We start from the raw sequence: 17,002 nt of genomic DNA on the forward strand, positions 1-17,002 counted from the left end.
AGAGGGGTGCAATCAATAGTGGGCGTAAGATTAAACTTGTAACTTATTACAGGTTTTATCCTCATCTCTTCTGATGGTTTGGGTTTGCACTTAACTATGCAAGAATTTCCAACCCCTCAGGCTCGAAACCAGATTGCACGCACGTCGTTAAATCAGACAGATATCTTGGTTTTACATTTTAAAGGCATGATGTTGATCATTAAAAAAAATCCTATCCAAAACCGAGAGAGCTAGGACTTGCTATGATCTACATAATTTTGTTATCCAAAAGGGAAATTGAGTTGATCACCAAGTGAAGGACTGTTCAAACAGCATGTCTTTGTGCTCGACAGTATTAAGCAAATACAGTGATTAATGCTAAGCTTCTGGCTGAGACAATCAAAATCAGCACTGCTTTAGAAAGCAGTGCGCACTCAATGGATAACATTACGACACATCAGCTCAGAAGGTTGCAGCAGAAGTTCTGACATACTTTACCTGTTCCCCCCACCAGAATGTTTTTGGAAAAGCTTCAAAGTGCAAGATATACATTACAATTGTGATCTGGCTTGGGACATTTTGCGACATTAAAAGCAGTACATCAATGCAAGGACCTGGCAGATGGAGTATAATGTTAGCAAGTGAGAGGTTATCCACTTTGGCAGAAATATTAGTAGGAGGGATTATTATTTAAAAGGTGAAAAGCTGCAGCATGCTACGGTGCAGAGGGACCTGGGGTCCTTGTGCACGAGTTGCAAAAACCCAGTCTGCAGGTGATCAAGAAGGCAAATGGAATGTTCGCCTTTATAGTGAGGGGGATAGAATATACAAGTAGGGAGATCTTGCTGCAACTGTACAGGGTACTGGTGAGGCCCCACAGCTGGAGTACTGTGTGCAGTTTTGGTCGCCGCACTTGTGGAAGGATATATTGGCCTTGGAGGGAGTGTAGAGGAGGTTTACTAGGCTGATACTGGAGATGAGGGGGTTGGACTCTGAAGAGAGACTAAATAGGCTGGGTCTGTACTCGTTGGAGTTTAGAAGGATGAGGGGGGATCTTATTGAGATGTATAAGATAATGAAGGGGATGGATAGGGTAGAGGTAGAGAGATTCTTCCCACTGACAAAGGATAGCAGGACTAGAGGGCACAGCCTCAAAATAAGGGGGGGGGGGGTGCAGTTTAGAAGGAACTTCTTCACTCAAAGGCTGGTGAATCTCTGGAATTGTCTGCCTGTTGAAGTGGTGGAAGCTACCTCGCTAAATATATCTCAGTCATGGGGAGATAGGTTTTTGATAGACAAGGGAATTAAGGGTTATGGGGAGAAAGCGGGAAAGTGGAACTGATCCACTTCAGATTAGCCATGATCTTACTGAATGGCAGGGCAGGCTCAAGGGGCTAGATGGCCTACTCCTGCTCCTATTTCTTATGTTGTTGTGATTGAAAACCTAAAATTTGACCAGAGCCCAGAAAGATTAGGTTCGGTAGGTGCTGTTGCAGTCACCATTTCAATAGCTGCCTTAATTAATAATAGTTCAAATAAGTAATACTCAATAACTCAAGTGCTGCACTGTGAAATTCTGTACGAGATTTCAGGCAAATGACAGAAAATCACTACACCGAGGCCTCATATATATGTTTCAGTCATGGGTTGTACATGCCTCAGTCAGAAATCTCTGACTTGAGCAATATCTGCTGTGAACTGTCCAGTACTTAAGCATATTGTTCTGTCACACCCAAATAACAGTTAGGAAAACATTGCTTGCTAAGTTTGTATCAAATACATATTAAAATGATAATAAGTAAATCATAATACAATCATATACGACTACAGCTACAACCAGCTTTTGCAAGTAAATGTCAACCTCAGTTGCCAAGTGAACAGTGGTTTCATCGATATTTATTGGCCTTAACTTTTAAACAAAATCTTCCCTAATAATGGCATATTTGTCTCATTTATTACAATTCAACTTGCTGAAAGCATTTTATCACCTATTTCCTGCACCTGATAGTTTGACTGCCCTTTTCAACAGTTTTTCACCAACAAAGCTCAACTTAATTTGGAAACTTAACAGTTGTTCATGTATTTACGTTTTACAAATTAAACACTCAAAAAATTTAATTTTAGAAGATAGTTAACACATTCATTAGCCTACCTGAGAAAGTTTGGAATGCTGATTAACCCTCCTGTAACCAGTTTTATCAATGCTGCACTGACTGACCTACGCCAAATTTATTAACTTCATATTTCCTTCAGAATCAAGGTGAAGATGAACAGTTCACTGCATTACATCTCCTATAACATTGCCTTGTCTGAGTGTTGATTACAGCCTTCCCAAGTGCTCATTCAGACGATTTTGTCTAATTCAGCTATTCAAATGCGATTTAGAATATACTTTGCTGCCAGGGCAACCACTGGTGATCCAGTTGGTATCCCAGGAAACGGGCCAGAAGATCCAGCTATGTCAATATGAGAATAACGAAGAGGTTTTTCAGAATCTATTCCGTGCTGAAAGAGAGAAGATTTGATTTAGTGAAAATGGTTTCTGTGCAGATGCAGAAAAAGTTTTAAGTTTGCTCTATTTGAATGAAATTACATATAAAACTTTCCATCCCACACTCAATCAACCCTTTGAAATGAAGCAATCCAGTATCCTTGATGCGCTTGTTTAGAAATCCACTACTGGGCTCTTTTTACTAGTTCATAGCTCAAGCCTACCTTCGTCAGTTGATAAATGCATTGGGATTTCTCAAGCTAGATGAAAAGAATTGTGCACAATAATCGCCACCACGATCAGATTCTTGCTCTGGCTATTGTGCACAAACAGGACTAAGGTCACCACTTGCAGACCACAAGTGCCCAGCTTGCCTCAAATTATCTAACATTACGCCATTCTGAAAATCTGAGCAACAGATTCTAGAATTGCAACAGTGCAGAAGGAAGCCATCCGGCCCATTCAGTCTGCACGGACCACAATCCCACCCAGCACCTACCCCCATAGCCCCCCATGTGCTAGTCCCGCTGACACAAAGTGGCAATTTAGCATGGTCAATCAACCTGACCCGCACATCTTTGGACTGTGGGAGAAAACTGGAGCACCCGGAGGAAACCCACACAGACAGTGACCCAAGCCGGGTATTGAATCCAGTTCCCTGGTGCTGTGAAGCAGCAGTGCTAACCATGGTGTCACCATGCCAAAATATCATTTCACACTGCCAGTATCCAGTCACAACACAAATGTTGTTTTCCATGAACACAAAGCTACCTTCAAGTTAAAATCTTCTGTGTACACGCAAATAATTAAAATGGCATACAAATTCACAAATTTCAGTGCCCATGCGATGACAGGCATACAGATAATCATAGAAAATAGAAAAACTACAGCACAAACAGGCTCTTTGGCCCTCAAGTTGCGCCGACCTTATCTTTACCTACTAGGCTTACCTATAACCCTCAATTCTATTAAGTCTCATGTACTCATCCACAAGTCTCTTAAAAGAACCTAACAAATTTGCCTCCACCACCACCGACGGCAGCTGATTCCACTCACCCACCACCCTCAGTGAAAAACTTACATAGAACATAACAGCGCAGTACAGGCCCTTCGGCCCTCGATGTTGCGCTGACCAGTGATGTAAGTAATAACATAAGTAATGACCCTCCAACTTAAACTATTCCAATATTATCCATATGTCTATATAATGACCATTTGAATGCCCTTAAAGTTGGCGAGTCCACTACTGCTGCAGGCAGGGCATTCCACGCCCTTACTACCTCTGAGTAAAGAACCTACCTCTGACATCCGTCCTATATCTCTCATGACTCAATTTAAAGCTACGTCCCCTCCTGTGAGCCATCACCATCCGAGGAAAGGGACTCTCACTGTCCATCCTATCTAATCCCCTGATCATATTTTATGCCTCAATTAAGTCACCTCTTAACCTTCTTCTCTCTAATGAAAATAACCTCAAGTCCCTCAGCCTTTCCTCATAAGACCTTCCCACCAAACCAGGCAACATCCTGGTAAACGTCCTCTGCATCCTTTCCAATGCTTCCACATCTTTCCTATAATGCGGCAATCAGAACAGGACGCAATACTCCAAGTGCGGCCGCACCAGAGTTTTGTACAGCTGCAACATGATCTTATGGCTCCGAAACTCAGACCCTCTACCAATAAAAGCCAACACACCTTCCGCCCTCTTAACAACCTTAACAACCAGGGTGCCAACTTTCAGGGAGCTATGCAAATGGACATCGAGGTCCCTCTGCTCATCCACACTATCAAGAGTCTTTCCATTAGCCCAATACTCTGTAATCCTGTTACTCCATTCCAAGTGGATCACCTCACACTTTTCCGCATTAGACTCCATTTGCCACCTCTCAGCCCAGCTCTGCAGCTTATCAATGTCCCTCTGCAAACTGCAACGTACATCCGCACTGTCCACAACTCCTCTGACTTTAGTGTCATCTGCAAATTTACTAACCCATCCTTCTACACTCTCATCTAGGTCATTTATAAAAATGACAAACAGCAGTGGCCCCAAAACAGATCCCTGCGGTACACCACTATTAACTGAGCTCCAGGTTGAACATTTCACATCAATCACCACCCTCTGTCTTCTTTCAGCTCGCCAATTCCTGATCCAAACCGCTAAATCACCCTCAATCCCATGCATCCGTATTTTCTGCAGTAGCTTACCATGGGGAGCCTTATCCAACGCTTCACTGAAATCCATATACACCACATCAACTGCTTTACCCTCATCCACCTTTTTGGTCACCTCCCCAAATTACTACCTCTGACATCTTCTCTGTACCTACTCCCCAGCACCTTAAACCTGTGTCCTCTTGTGGCAGCCATTTCAGCCCTGGCGAAAAGCCTCAGAGTCCACCTCTCATCATCTTATACACCTCGATCAGGTCCCCTCTCATCCTTCGTCTCTCTAAGGAGAAAAGATCAAGCTCTCTCAACCTATCCCCATAAGGCATGCCATCCAATCCAGGTAACATCCTTGTTAATAATGATTAATGACAGGTAGATTCTATAAAACAGAACATCTCTTTGGCTGTTTGTAACAGGAAAAGTACTGACTGCATTCAAAGCTTGCAAAACTCAAAATAAAAGTAACGTGAAATGGGATTCCACAATTAACCAATATTTGCTGAACCAATGAGTGAATGACAAAGCACACTAACAACAAACTTAAAATCGTTGTTGGCCTCTCAATGTGGCTCTCTTGCACCATCTGGAAGATTCAAACACAGGGCCCCCATCTCCACAGGCAAAAACAACATATCCAGCCATTGTGCCATCTTTGAAGGAACAAAGGCTTGTGGGTACAAGCTACCTGGTATATTAAGGAAAAAGCCACCGAATTGATGAATTTTTGCCAAGTTAGCTCAGTAATGAGATTACTAAATCTTTCATCCAACTAAACAGTGTCATACAAAAACAGAAAATGCTGGAAAATCTCAGCAGGTCTGACAGCATCTGTGGGGAGAGAATACAGCCCATGTTGAATCTCAATGACCCTTCACTTTGAATTTAAGAGCTCTTATCTGGTCACTTCTATTCAGCCTAAAATTTGAATGCTATTTAACATTATTAGAATCTTCATATAGCAAGGGATGTTACCTTATCTAGGCCGGAAGCCATGATGAGGAAAGCTGCAGGTGACTGATGTCCACGGGGTGTGGCACTGGATGGCTGGTTGTTGCACTGAAGAATCTCTTCATACTCTGACTTCCCTTTGTGAAAGTCATAGTCCTCACGCCGAATGGTGGAGATTTCAAAAGGATCAGCCACTTTGTGACCAGCTAACAGGAAAAATACAACATTAAATGGAGAAAAAAACTTTAGATAAACATGTTGAATCAATAATAAGTAAACCCTCCTCAGAATGAAATCATGCCCCAGCAACTCATCTGATCTAAAACCAGATGCAAACCAAGCCCTTCCTTCAGGGAATGAAAACACAACCAGGTGATAGGACACAAAGCCATGGCCTCACTTCAAATTTGTGGTCTCTCAATTCTAGCACATCCTTAACAATACCGTATTGAGGTACACATAAAAAGACGAACTAGAATTTGCCAACTATTTTTCCTTTATAGAACATAGAACACTACAGCACAAACAGGCCCTTCGGCCCACGAGTTGCGCCGATCACATCAACACCTACCAACCTACAGACCTATCTATAACCCTCAATCTCATTAAACCCCATATACTCATCCAGAAGTCTTTTAAAAGACCCCAGCGAGTTCGCCTCCACCACCACTGACGGCAGCCGATTCCATTCACTCACCACCCTCTGAGTGAAAAACTTACCCCTAACATCACTTCTGAACTTCCCTCCCTGCACCTTAAATCTGTGTCCTCTCGTAGCAACCATTTCAACCCGGGGAAATAGCCTCTGAGAGTCCACCCTATCTATTCCTCTCAACATTTTGTAAACTTCTATCAGGTCGCCTCTCAACCTTCGTCTCTCCAGGGAAAAGAGTCCCAGCTCCCTCAACCTAACTTCATAAGGCATGCCTCCCAGTCCAGGCAACATCCTTGTAAATCTCCTCTGTACCCTCTCAATAGCTTCTACATCTTTCCTATAGTGAGGCGACCAGAACTGCGCACAATACTCTAAATGAGGCCTGACAAGGGTCTTATAAAGTTGCAGCATTACCTCCCGACTCCTAAACTCAATCCCTCGATTTATGAAGGCCAGTACACCATACGCCTTCTTGACCACCTCCTCCACCTGCGAGGCCGATTTAAGAGTCCTGTGGACCCGGACCCCAAGATCCTTCTGCTCTTCAACACTACTCAGACTTCTGCCCTTGATAGTGTACTCGTTCATCCCGTTGGTTCTGCCAAAATGGACGACTACACATTTATCCGCGTTGAAGTCCATCTGCCACTTCTCCGCCCAGTCCTGCATCCTATCTATGTCCTGCTGCAACTTTTGCCATCCTTCCAGACCATCCACAACACCACCGACCTTAGTGTCATCAGCGAACTTACTTACCCATCCCTCCACTTCCTCATCCAGGTCATTTATGAAAATGACAAACAACAAGGGTCCCAGAACAGATCCTTGAGGCACTCCGCTGGTGACTGACCTCCATTCAGAAAAAGCCCCATCCACAACCACTCTCTGCCTTCTGCAGGCAAGCCAGTTCTGGATCCACAAGGCCAAAGGCCCTTGGATCCCATGCCCTCTCACCTTCTCAAGAAGTCTTGCATGGGGGACCTTACCAAACGCCTTGCTGAAGTCCATGTACACTACGTCCACGGCACTTCCTTCGTCAATGTGTTCAGTCACATTATCGAAGAACTCAATTAGGCTTGTAAGGCACGACCTGCCCTTGACAAATCCATGCTGACTATTCCTGATCACGTCAAACCTCTCCAAATGTTCATAAATCTTGTCCCTCAGAAGCCTCTCCATCAGCTTACCAACCACAGAGGTCAGACTCACCGGTCGGTAATTACCCGGGCTATCTCTGTTCCCTTTCTTGAAAATAGGAACTACATCCGCAATCCTCCAATCCTCTGGAACCTCTCCCGTCTCCATTGACGACGCAAAGATCATCGCCAGGGGCTCTGCAATCTCTTCCCTCGCCTCCCACAGTATCCTGGGGTACATCCCATCTGGTCCAGGCAACTTATCTACCTTGATAGAATTCAAAAGTTCCAACACATCCTCCTCCTTAATATTCACGTACTCAATCTTTTCCATCTGCTGCAAATCCATAACAAAATCTCCCAGATCGGCTTCCACTGTGAATACTGAGGCGAAGTACTCGTTAAGCACCTCTGCCATTTCTTCTGGTTCCACACAAACCTTTCCCCCCTCACCTTTTATAGGTCCTATCCCTTCTCTTCTTATCCTTTTACCTTTCACATATTTATAGAAGGCCTTGGGATTCTCCTTAATCTTACCCGCCAAGGTCTTCTCATGACCCCTTCTGGCTCTCCTAATTTCCCTTTTAAGTTCCTTCCTACAGTCCTTATACTCCTCAAGATCTTGAACCTCTCCTAATTCCCTGAACCTCTTGTACACCTTCCTTTTCCTCCTGACTAGGTTCAACACAGCCTTCGTGCACCACGGTTCCCGCGACCTACCAAAACCCCCTTGTCTCATCGGAACGTTGTCATTCAGAGCTCCAGCCACACATTCCTTGAATATGTGCCACCTTCCTTCCGTACTTTTCCCTAAGAACGCCTCCTTCCAGTTTATTTGTCCAAGTAACTTCCTGACTTCTTCGTATCTCCCCTTACCCCAGACAAACAGCTTCCTAGCCTGCCTGATCCTATCTCGTTCCAACGCAATTGTGAAGGAGATAGAATTATGGTCACCATTTCCAAGATGCTCTCCTACCGAAAGATCCATCACCTGCCCTGGTTCATTCGCCAGTACCAGGTCAATTACAGCCTCTCCCCTCGTAGGCTTATCCACATACTGTGTCAGGAAACCTTCCTGAACACACCTAACAAACTCCTCCCCATCCAAACCCCTTACCCTAGGGATATTTCAGTCGATGTTTGGGAAATTGAAGCCTCCCATCACGACAACTCTGTTATTAAAACATCTCTCCAGAATCTGTTTCCCTATTTGCACTTCAACTTCCCTGTCACTATTGGGCGGCCTATAGAATACACCCAGCAAAGTTTTCGACCCTTTGCTGTTTGTAACTTCCACCCACAGAGATATCAAGGTAGACAGTCCCTCCACAACATCCTCTTTCTCTGCAGCCATGACACTGTCCCTGATCAACAGTGCCACTCCACCACCCCTTCTGCCACCCTCCCTGTCCTTCCTGAAGCACCTGAAGCCTGGCACCTGAAGTACCCAGTCCTGTCCCTGAGACATCCAAGTCTCCGTAATGGCCACCACATCACAATCCCAAACAGCAATCCACGCCCTAAGCTCATCTACCTTATTCACTACACTCCTTGCATTAAAATATATACACTTCAGCCCCTCAGTCTGGGCATTTCCCATCTCCACCGCCTGTCTAACCTCCCTCCCATACTGCCTGCAGTCCTCCCCTACCTGGGAGCGAACCTCCTCCATCCCAGTTTCCCCATCACAGTTCCCTCCCCCCATCCTTTCTAGTTTAAAGTCCCCCCGGTAGCCTTAGCCAGTCTTCCCGCCAAGACATTAGTCCCCCTGGTATTTAAGTGCCACCCGTCCTTACTATACAGGTCCCACCTACCCCTAAAGAGGTCCCAGTGATCTCGGAACCGAAATCCCTGCCCTCTACACCAGTCCCTCAGCCACGCATTCACCCTCCACCTCATTTCATTTCTTCCCTCATTCTCCCGTGGCACAGGCAGCAATCCTGAGATTACTACCTTCGCTTTTCTCTTCCTCAGCTGCCTACCCAGTTCCCTATAGTCCCTTTTCACGAGTGCCACCCTCTTCTTACCTACGTCAGTAGTACCTATATGTACTACAACCTCTGGTTCCTCACCCTCCCCTTTCAGGATGTCTGGGACCCGCCCAGAGACATCCCGGATCCCAGCCCCAGGGAGACAAACCACCATCCGCGACTCCCTTCTACGTCCACAAAAACGCCTGTCCGCGCCCCTCACTGTGGAGTCCCCTATTAACACTACCTTTCTGCTTCCCTTTTTGATTTTTTGGTTCACTGGCTCAGCTCCAGAGACCTGGCCACCGCTTCCTCCCTCAGATGAGCTATCCCCCCCAGTAGTACTCAGGCCGGAGTACTTATTTTGAAGGGGGACATCCACCGGAGTGCTCTCCATCACCCGTGTTTTCCCCTTCCTAATAGTTACCCAAGTGCCCTCATCCCGTTGCCCTGGTGTGACTACCTGCTGGTAGCTCCTATCTATAACCTCCTCACTCTCCCGAACGAGCCGAAGGTCCTCGAGCTGCATTTGCAGCTCCTTAACCTGGTTTCGTAGGGCCTGCAGCTCCACACACCGAGCACAGGTGTGGATGTCTGGCAGGCCAGGACATATCAGGAGTATCCAAAGCTTTCTGCCCTCGCTTCACACAATGAACTCTCATCTGAGTACTTCCTGCTCTCCTTGCCAGGCATTATGAATCTACTTCGTACTATGTACATTTATATACGATATCTGGCTGGTTGGTTCAATCAGCATATGATTTCGGTTGGCTCAAGCCTCCTCCCATCTCTCATCCTAACTCTCTATTCCCATGGTTGACTTCTGCTATCTTGTTTTGAGATGTTGAGGGATTAACATCCCATGAATCTCTGGTCTTGGCCATTTGGAAAAAAGATGTGCAAGCTGAGCTCCTGCAAAAGTGTAAATGCAGCTGGTTGCTTCAAGGTAAAGCGAAGTAAATTCTTAGCTCGAAAACTGTGATTAACTGCATCTTGCTGTTTGGAACAATTTCTGCTGGTCTCAGCACATATTACCTATTGTGAACTGTCACCCTGGCCTTGCAAATAACAACTCTTCAAGTAAACCGGTTTAGATGGGACTCGGTTGATACTGTCCTTGTTTTAAGAGGATAACATTGGCTTTTTGGGCAAGGCAGCGTCCCAAGATATATGGGAACAGTTGCAATCTCACATTCGAGCAATGGTGGATGTGGAGTTTCAATGGCAACCAAAATGGGTTTCCGACATATTTGTGGTTTTACTCACATACTGTCTTTGTACTTACTCTTGCTGTTGCTAAGCATGTGATCTCGGTGAAGTTATACTGCGTGTATGTGACCAATAGCTGTAAAAAGAGTATAAAGGGAGGGACTGCCCCCTGTTCAGAGAGTATCACTGGGTGAAGCTCAGCACACTATGCTGAGTTCGTAAAGCGATCATCCAGCAGCTTATACTTGCTTGAAAATAAAGGACTGGGTTTTCTTGTACAGATCACCCTTTTGCTCTTGCATCAAGTATAAAAGAGTCTCTGAAAAATGAACCTGACAGCTTCCCCTGAAATGCATTAATGCAATTCTTTCAACCATGCACTGTGGGAGCCATTTGCACTCTCAATACTCTGTGGTTGAAAACATTTCTTCCAAATTCACACTGGACGCCTAAAGAAGGTTCCCAAACACCTAAACACCAAACCCAACACAGTGAAACAAATATCCTGGTTCACGTTTCCAAGGATCTTTCTGGTCTCACTGTTTTCTGGCTCTGCACTTTTGCAGTCCAAACTACCAGGATTGATCATTATGCCTCAACCCAAGTCCCTCTTGAACGACTGGGCTACTTTTGGGTCATCTTGGTCCACATGCTACTTGGTAAGCAAAGATCACAAGTTTGTCATATGTCTTTCATGCATCAGATTACCTCGAGCATTTATGAACCATGAGCAAAGCACACAAACCTGCTTAAAAACATCATGATCATGAAGGACCAAGCAGGAAGTTTTAGACATTCAATAGCGTACTTGCTCAAAACTTCAATCATAATGCCCAATGTGCCCACACCTCAGAGATATGGAGGACCAAATTACTCTTACCTGCTTGAAGTTCTTGAGCCGTTTTCGCCCACTGAGCAGGACCATTATCCATAATGATCTATACCAAAAGATAAACAATGCTCGTTCAAGCTATGTCAAAATGTGAAAGCCATGAATTTTCACACCAAAATCTGAGACAAGGCTATGAACCATACATCTTCCAGTTTAGCCAAACAGCAAAATTGACAGTTACCTCTCAACTTTCAGACTGCAGTGGAACATATAAACTTGAAGATCATTTTTATTTCGAAGAAGGTTGAGGTTTTGAAGTGGTTCACTTTAAGTCTGAGGCAAAGCCTATGTTTGGTTACGATGATACAGATGGAAATACTGGACTTTAAAAGGACCAGAGTTGTATATATTTGAGCAAATGGACACAATACACCAAAGGAGGCTGATCAATGTCCCATTAGCTGCTGACACGAATGGCTGCAGAGGGTCTCTATGGAACAATGGGACACCTTCCTATGCATCGAGACAATTCAAAATAATTGTAAAAACACCAAGTCTGATTACCTTCTCTGAAGAAGACAGACGTAACAACCACCTCATCTCAAAGTCCCCGGCTGTAATGACCTAAGCCAGATGAGTACATACCAGCCCCATCTTGGAATATGCAATTTGGAGGTTAAAAGCAAGGCCACCTTGCTCCAAGTAGCAAGTGTGAGGTTATCCACTTTGGCAGAAATAATAGTAGGAGGGATTATTTAAAAGGCAAAAAGCTGCAGTGCGCTATGGTGCAGAGGGACCTGGGGGTCCTTGTGTACAAGTCGCAAAAACCCAGTCTGCAGGTGCAGCAGTTGATCAAGAAGGTGAATGGAATGTTGGCCTTTATAGCGAGGGGCTTAGAATATAAAAGCAGGGAGGTCTTGCTGCAACTGTACAGGGTACTGCTGAGGCCGCAGCTGGAGTACTGTGTGCCGTTTTGGTCGCCACACTTGCGGAAGGATATATTGGCCTTGGAAGGAGTGCAGAGGAGGTTCACTAGGCTGATACCGGAGATGAGGGGGTTGGCCTATGAAGAGAGGCTGAATAGACTGGGTCTGTACTCATTACAGTTTAGAAGGCTAAGGGGGGATCTTTTTGAGACATATAAGATAGTGAAGGGGATGGACAGGGTTGAGGGAGAGAGATTCTTCCTGCTCAAAGGGCAGCAGGACTAGAGGGCACAGCCTCAAGATGGGGGAGGGGGGGGGACAGCAGGTTAGATTGGAGTTGAGGAGGAACTTCTTCACTCAAAAGGTGGTGAATCTCTGGAATTCTCTGCCCGTTGAAGTGGTGGAGGCTACCTCGCTAAATATATTTAAGTCACGGGTAGACAGGTTTCTGACAGACAGGGGAATTAAGGGTTATGGGAAGAAAGCGGGAAAGTGGAACTGATCCACTTCAGATCAGTCATGATCTTATTGAATGGCGGGGCAGGCTCGAAGGGCTAGATGACCTACTCCAGCTCCTATTTCTTATGTTCAAGTGCATTCTTCTGTGATTCTGCCTCTCTCTCTCTGTTTATTTGTGTGTGCACGCTGAGAAACCCAAGTGAAAGTCATACACACTGAAAGTACAGCGGTCAGGACAAGTCCTGCAAAGGACTGCAGCTAGAAAAAGAACTGAAGTCTCCCCAGTCGGACACCTGAAACAAAGAATCAGCCATTCGCCAACAAAACCAAAATCCATTCTTGACCGCACAACAGATTATCTGCCCCTTGCAACTCAAGTACTTGGTGTAACTTTTTATCTATTTATAATCTATATGAATGTAGATGCATGTGTTTTCCCATTTCTCCTTCCCCATTTTTAATCAAGTTCCTCTATCTTAACTGCAGGAAGCCTGATTGAATTGGCTCCTTCTTAAACTATTAAGTCAGGGAAAGATATCCAGTGGGAAGTTGCTTCCAGCAGAGGGAAGGTTGAATAAGGACATGGAGCCAGTCATCCCTCTTCACCAGATTTGTGACAATTAGCGATAGCCCACTCGGATGGTGACAAGCAAGGGGTCTTGACCAGATCAGTAGCTTTTGTGTAACCCCACCTAGGAGCTGGTCATAACAATTTTATACAGACCCTTCCATTACATCACAAAATGCTTCACAGTCCAAGAAGTGTAAATATTGCTGTATTGTGAAGACCCCATAAACAGAAATTGTATGAGTGACCGGCTCATCTTGTTCTGTGTCATTAGTCAAGGCAAAAAGTTGGTTTTTGAAATGGGTTTTTGAAATGGCGGGTACTGTCAGAAATTTCAGACAATACAAGACTTACAAAGCCAGTGCCTCAGTTTAACAACATAACCTTTATTTTGACCAGCGGTCGCTTGGAGAAATCATCTAAGGGTCACGGCAGCTCCCCAGATGAAGCAGCTAGACCTCTTCAATGAATTTTGACATATACAATTCAAAACTGATCGGTTATAGATTTTATCAATTACTCCCATGTTTCATTAGCTTTAAATCAATCTTGAATACACATAAAGCAACAATAATACCTGTCATATACTTTAGCCAATCACATCTTACCCTCTGGCACAATGACATTTCATTTGTCCTTCAAATCTAGGTGCTTCCTCTGCTTTTGGATAACTCAGCCTCCTCTGTTGCCTCATAACCTCAAAGCTAGTCACAAAGTTGAAAGTGAATGTTCCCCTCAGCTCCCCTACAGATCACTGCCCAACCAAATTAACACACAATTCTATGTCTGGGCACACATCCATCTTATCTAGATAGTGAATAAACCCTGTTCATGAAGTTTGATTAAGTGTTGTCAATGTTCACATCGTTGGAAACTCTGCTGGTAAAAACTTGCCTATTTCCAGGATTGCAGCATTCCCTTAGATTACAGCTTGGTACTAATGCCTTTTACCATGATGTTTTGCAGCAATCTGCTTTTGACTAAAGTGAACAATGATTCTTAAAAATACATGAATACATTCAAAATATCAGCATGGGTTTTTAAATCATAATCACTTGTTTAAATCTCTTAATGCATTTCATAATGAACGTAAATTGCTTTCTTGTCATAAGTTTCTTTTAAAGTCATTTGATTCAATGCTAGTAGCTCTGTCAGTGTCTATGTCTAATAGTTTAAAATTTTTTCCAACCCAAGAGGATTTCTTCCCCTTACACTGAGAATTGGCATGACTTTGCTGCCCCTTTCATGGAATCTTTAACTTGCATCACAGCCTTAGTTTTAGAGCTCATCAGAAAAGCAAGAGGTCAGACAGTACAACATTCCGCACTGAAGTAACAGATGAGATTATATGCTTCATTGTCAGGACAGGTATGTTTGCCAGGGTTCTTCCTACCATACCAACCAAGTCAAGGAAAAGAAAATTGTTAAACTCTACACAATCAAAAGGTAAATTAGTTGGCAGCAACAATATTTCTGATCATTGGGACCTCATTTGAGCTTTCACAACCAAACAATAGCTGCAGCACAGTTTACGGACATGCTGTATACCAAACAAAGAAAGAACACTATCCTGGCTTAACGTATCTCCTCCTGGAAAATGAAAAATACTGAAAGCTTTATTGGCTCATCTGTTCTAGTATCACGCCATTTGAGGCCATTGTACATTGCATTGAACTCACTGAGTAGTTGGAGCCAACAGCGCGAATTGCATGGCCAGTCAGTGTAGCAATAGTGAACAGTTCAAAGCGGTCAGCATCATACTCTTCAACAGCCTGCAAAAAGAATGAACATTATGTTCAAAATATTACTCGTCAATGCTTACACTTGTTATTCTCTTTTCATTTTTAGAAAAATGTTTTCATGAAAGGTCAGCATTGATGACAAGGGCAGCATTTGTTGTCAATTCCTAATTGCCCTTGAACAAATGGCATGCGAAAGCATTTCAGAGGGCAGTCAAGAGTCATTCACATTACTCTGGATCCAGGTTTTGCACGTAGGCCAGAATTGCACAGCGCAGAAGTGAACCACAAACAGTTTTATAACAAACAAACAACAACACTATTACAGAGGCTAACTTTTAAATCTAGATTTTATTAATTTAGTTTCAATTTCACCAGCTGCAATGGTGGGATCTGGTCATCCACAGCTCTCAATGACAAAAACTATTCATCCATTGCTGACAGACTATCACCTGCAGGTGGATGGATGGATGGATGTGCATCCAGAATTTAATAATTTCTGTACAATGCTAACTGTAAGCCAAGTTACCCAATAACCAATTTTGCTGTAGCTGCTGGTTCAGTAAAGTTTATGAAACAAATTTTAACTTCTGTTGAAACTTGGTCTGGGGATATGGGCAAGAATATACCCTGTTTTGGTCCCAAAGAGTTAAATCTGTGGAAAGACACAGTCATGTCTGATATGCAAACAGTACAATTTCACACAACTGAATATTTTTCATTTTCACCATCTTGCCAAGATCCTCTGCAAAGCTGTCGAATGAAGCAATTTCGATATTTATTATTCACAAGATTATAATGGGGTCCAAAGGATTAAATTATGACAAGATAGTATAAACTTGCACTTTACAGTCATACAGCACAGAACAAGCCTTTCAGCCCACTGAGTCTGCACCAATGATAACTACCACCAAAGTCGCATTCATCCCACATCATTGAATAATATTTCAAATGCTCATCTAGATATGTTTTAAACATTATCAAGTTTCTCCTTAAGTTTCCCAGGCAGCACATTCCAAACTGTCACTACCCTCAGTGAAAAAACTCTAATTCACTCTGATCTTCCTGTCCTTCACCCTAAAACTATGTCCCCTCATCCAAGGAGAACAAGTGATTTTTATTCTCCCTATCTGTACACTCAAACATGTCCCCCTCCAGCCTTCTCTGCTCTGAAGAAAACAGAATCCTATCCAGTCTCTCCTGATAGCTCCAATGCTCCATCCCAGGCAACATCCTGGTCAATCTCCTCTGTACCCTGAGTGCAATTACACCCTTCCTTCAGTGAAGTGACCATAAGCTCGCTCAATTCTTCTGGAGGAAAGAAAAATAAGGGATTAATTGATCAAGGAGTTCAAAGAATTCAGTAATGTAGATTCTTAGACCTAATTCCTTTGGTGAGAGACATCACATCTCAGAGAACATCTTCCAATTTGAGCAAAAAAAAAATCAAAAGGGAGCATTGACTACCACTGCCAATCTCCAGGGGGGTCATAGAAATTTGAAACTGGCTTCTTTCAGGCTGTGGATGCAGATATTTGGAGTTTTCCAAATTGAGAATGAATAGATTTTTGTCAGGCAAATGAACTGATGGATAGAGAAAAAAAGTTAAAACAATTTTCAAGCAGGTACAGTACACACCTTTGAATGCTACATTAAGATGGTTAGTAGGCATATGGAATCCTTGGCTTTATAAACCGGGACATGAACCGGAAAAGTGAAAAGTTATACTTTAACCTTGAACAGACACTGGTCAAGACTCAATTACGTATTTTGGTCAATTCTATACACAAGACTTTTTGCCTTCAAAAGAGTGCAGAGGTGATAAAGGGTGGCCAGTGCTCGAGATAAAATCAGTTATATTCTAATAAAACTGAGTTTGTTCTCCTTAACACAGAGGTGCTGAAATAAAGATTTGCTAGTT

At 43.6% G+C, this 17,002-nt stretch overlaps 1 protein-coding gene across 3 annotated transcripts in view; it reads right to left on the reverse strand.

Moving 5' to 3' along the window:
* Positions 1 to 1,860: 1,860 nt before the first annotated feature.
* LOC145361191 (putative aminopeptidase W07G4.4) overlaps positions 1,861 to 17,002 on the reverse strand; it is a 69,852-nt gene continuing 54,710 nt past the window's right edge. For all 3 annotated transcript variants that reach the window (XM_080216826.1, XM_080216825.1, XM_080216827.1), the window contains 4 exons: positions 15,022 to 15,114; positions 11,438 to 11,495; positions 5,612 to 5,793; positions 1,861 to 2,484 (listed from right to left, as the gene is read on the reverse strand). In XM_080216826.1, the coding sequence (XP_080072952.1) occupies positions 2,350 to 2,484; positions 5,612 to 5,793; positions 11,438 to 11,495; positions 15,022 to 15,114 (468 nt within the window). In that variant the 3' untranslated portion in view covers positions 1,861 to 2,349. The remainder of the gene's footprint in view (positions 2,485 to 5,611; positions 5,794 to 11,437; positions 11,496 to 15,021; positions 15,115 to 17,002) is intronic.

The sequence above is a fragment of the Carcharhinus amblyrhynchos genome, chromosome 34 (assembly GCF_965287045.1).
Source record: "Carcharhinus amblyrhynchos chromosome 34, sCarAmb.v2.hapA, whole genome shotgun sequence".
Classification (NCBI taxonomy): Eukaryota; Metazoa; Chordata; class Chondrichthyes; order Carcharhiniformes; family Carcharhinidae; genus Carcharhinus; species Carcharhinus amblyrhynchos.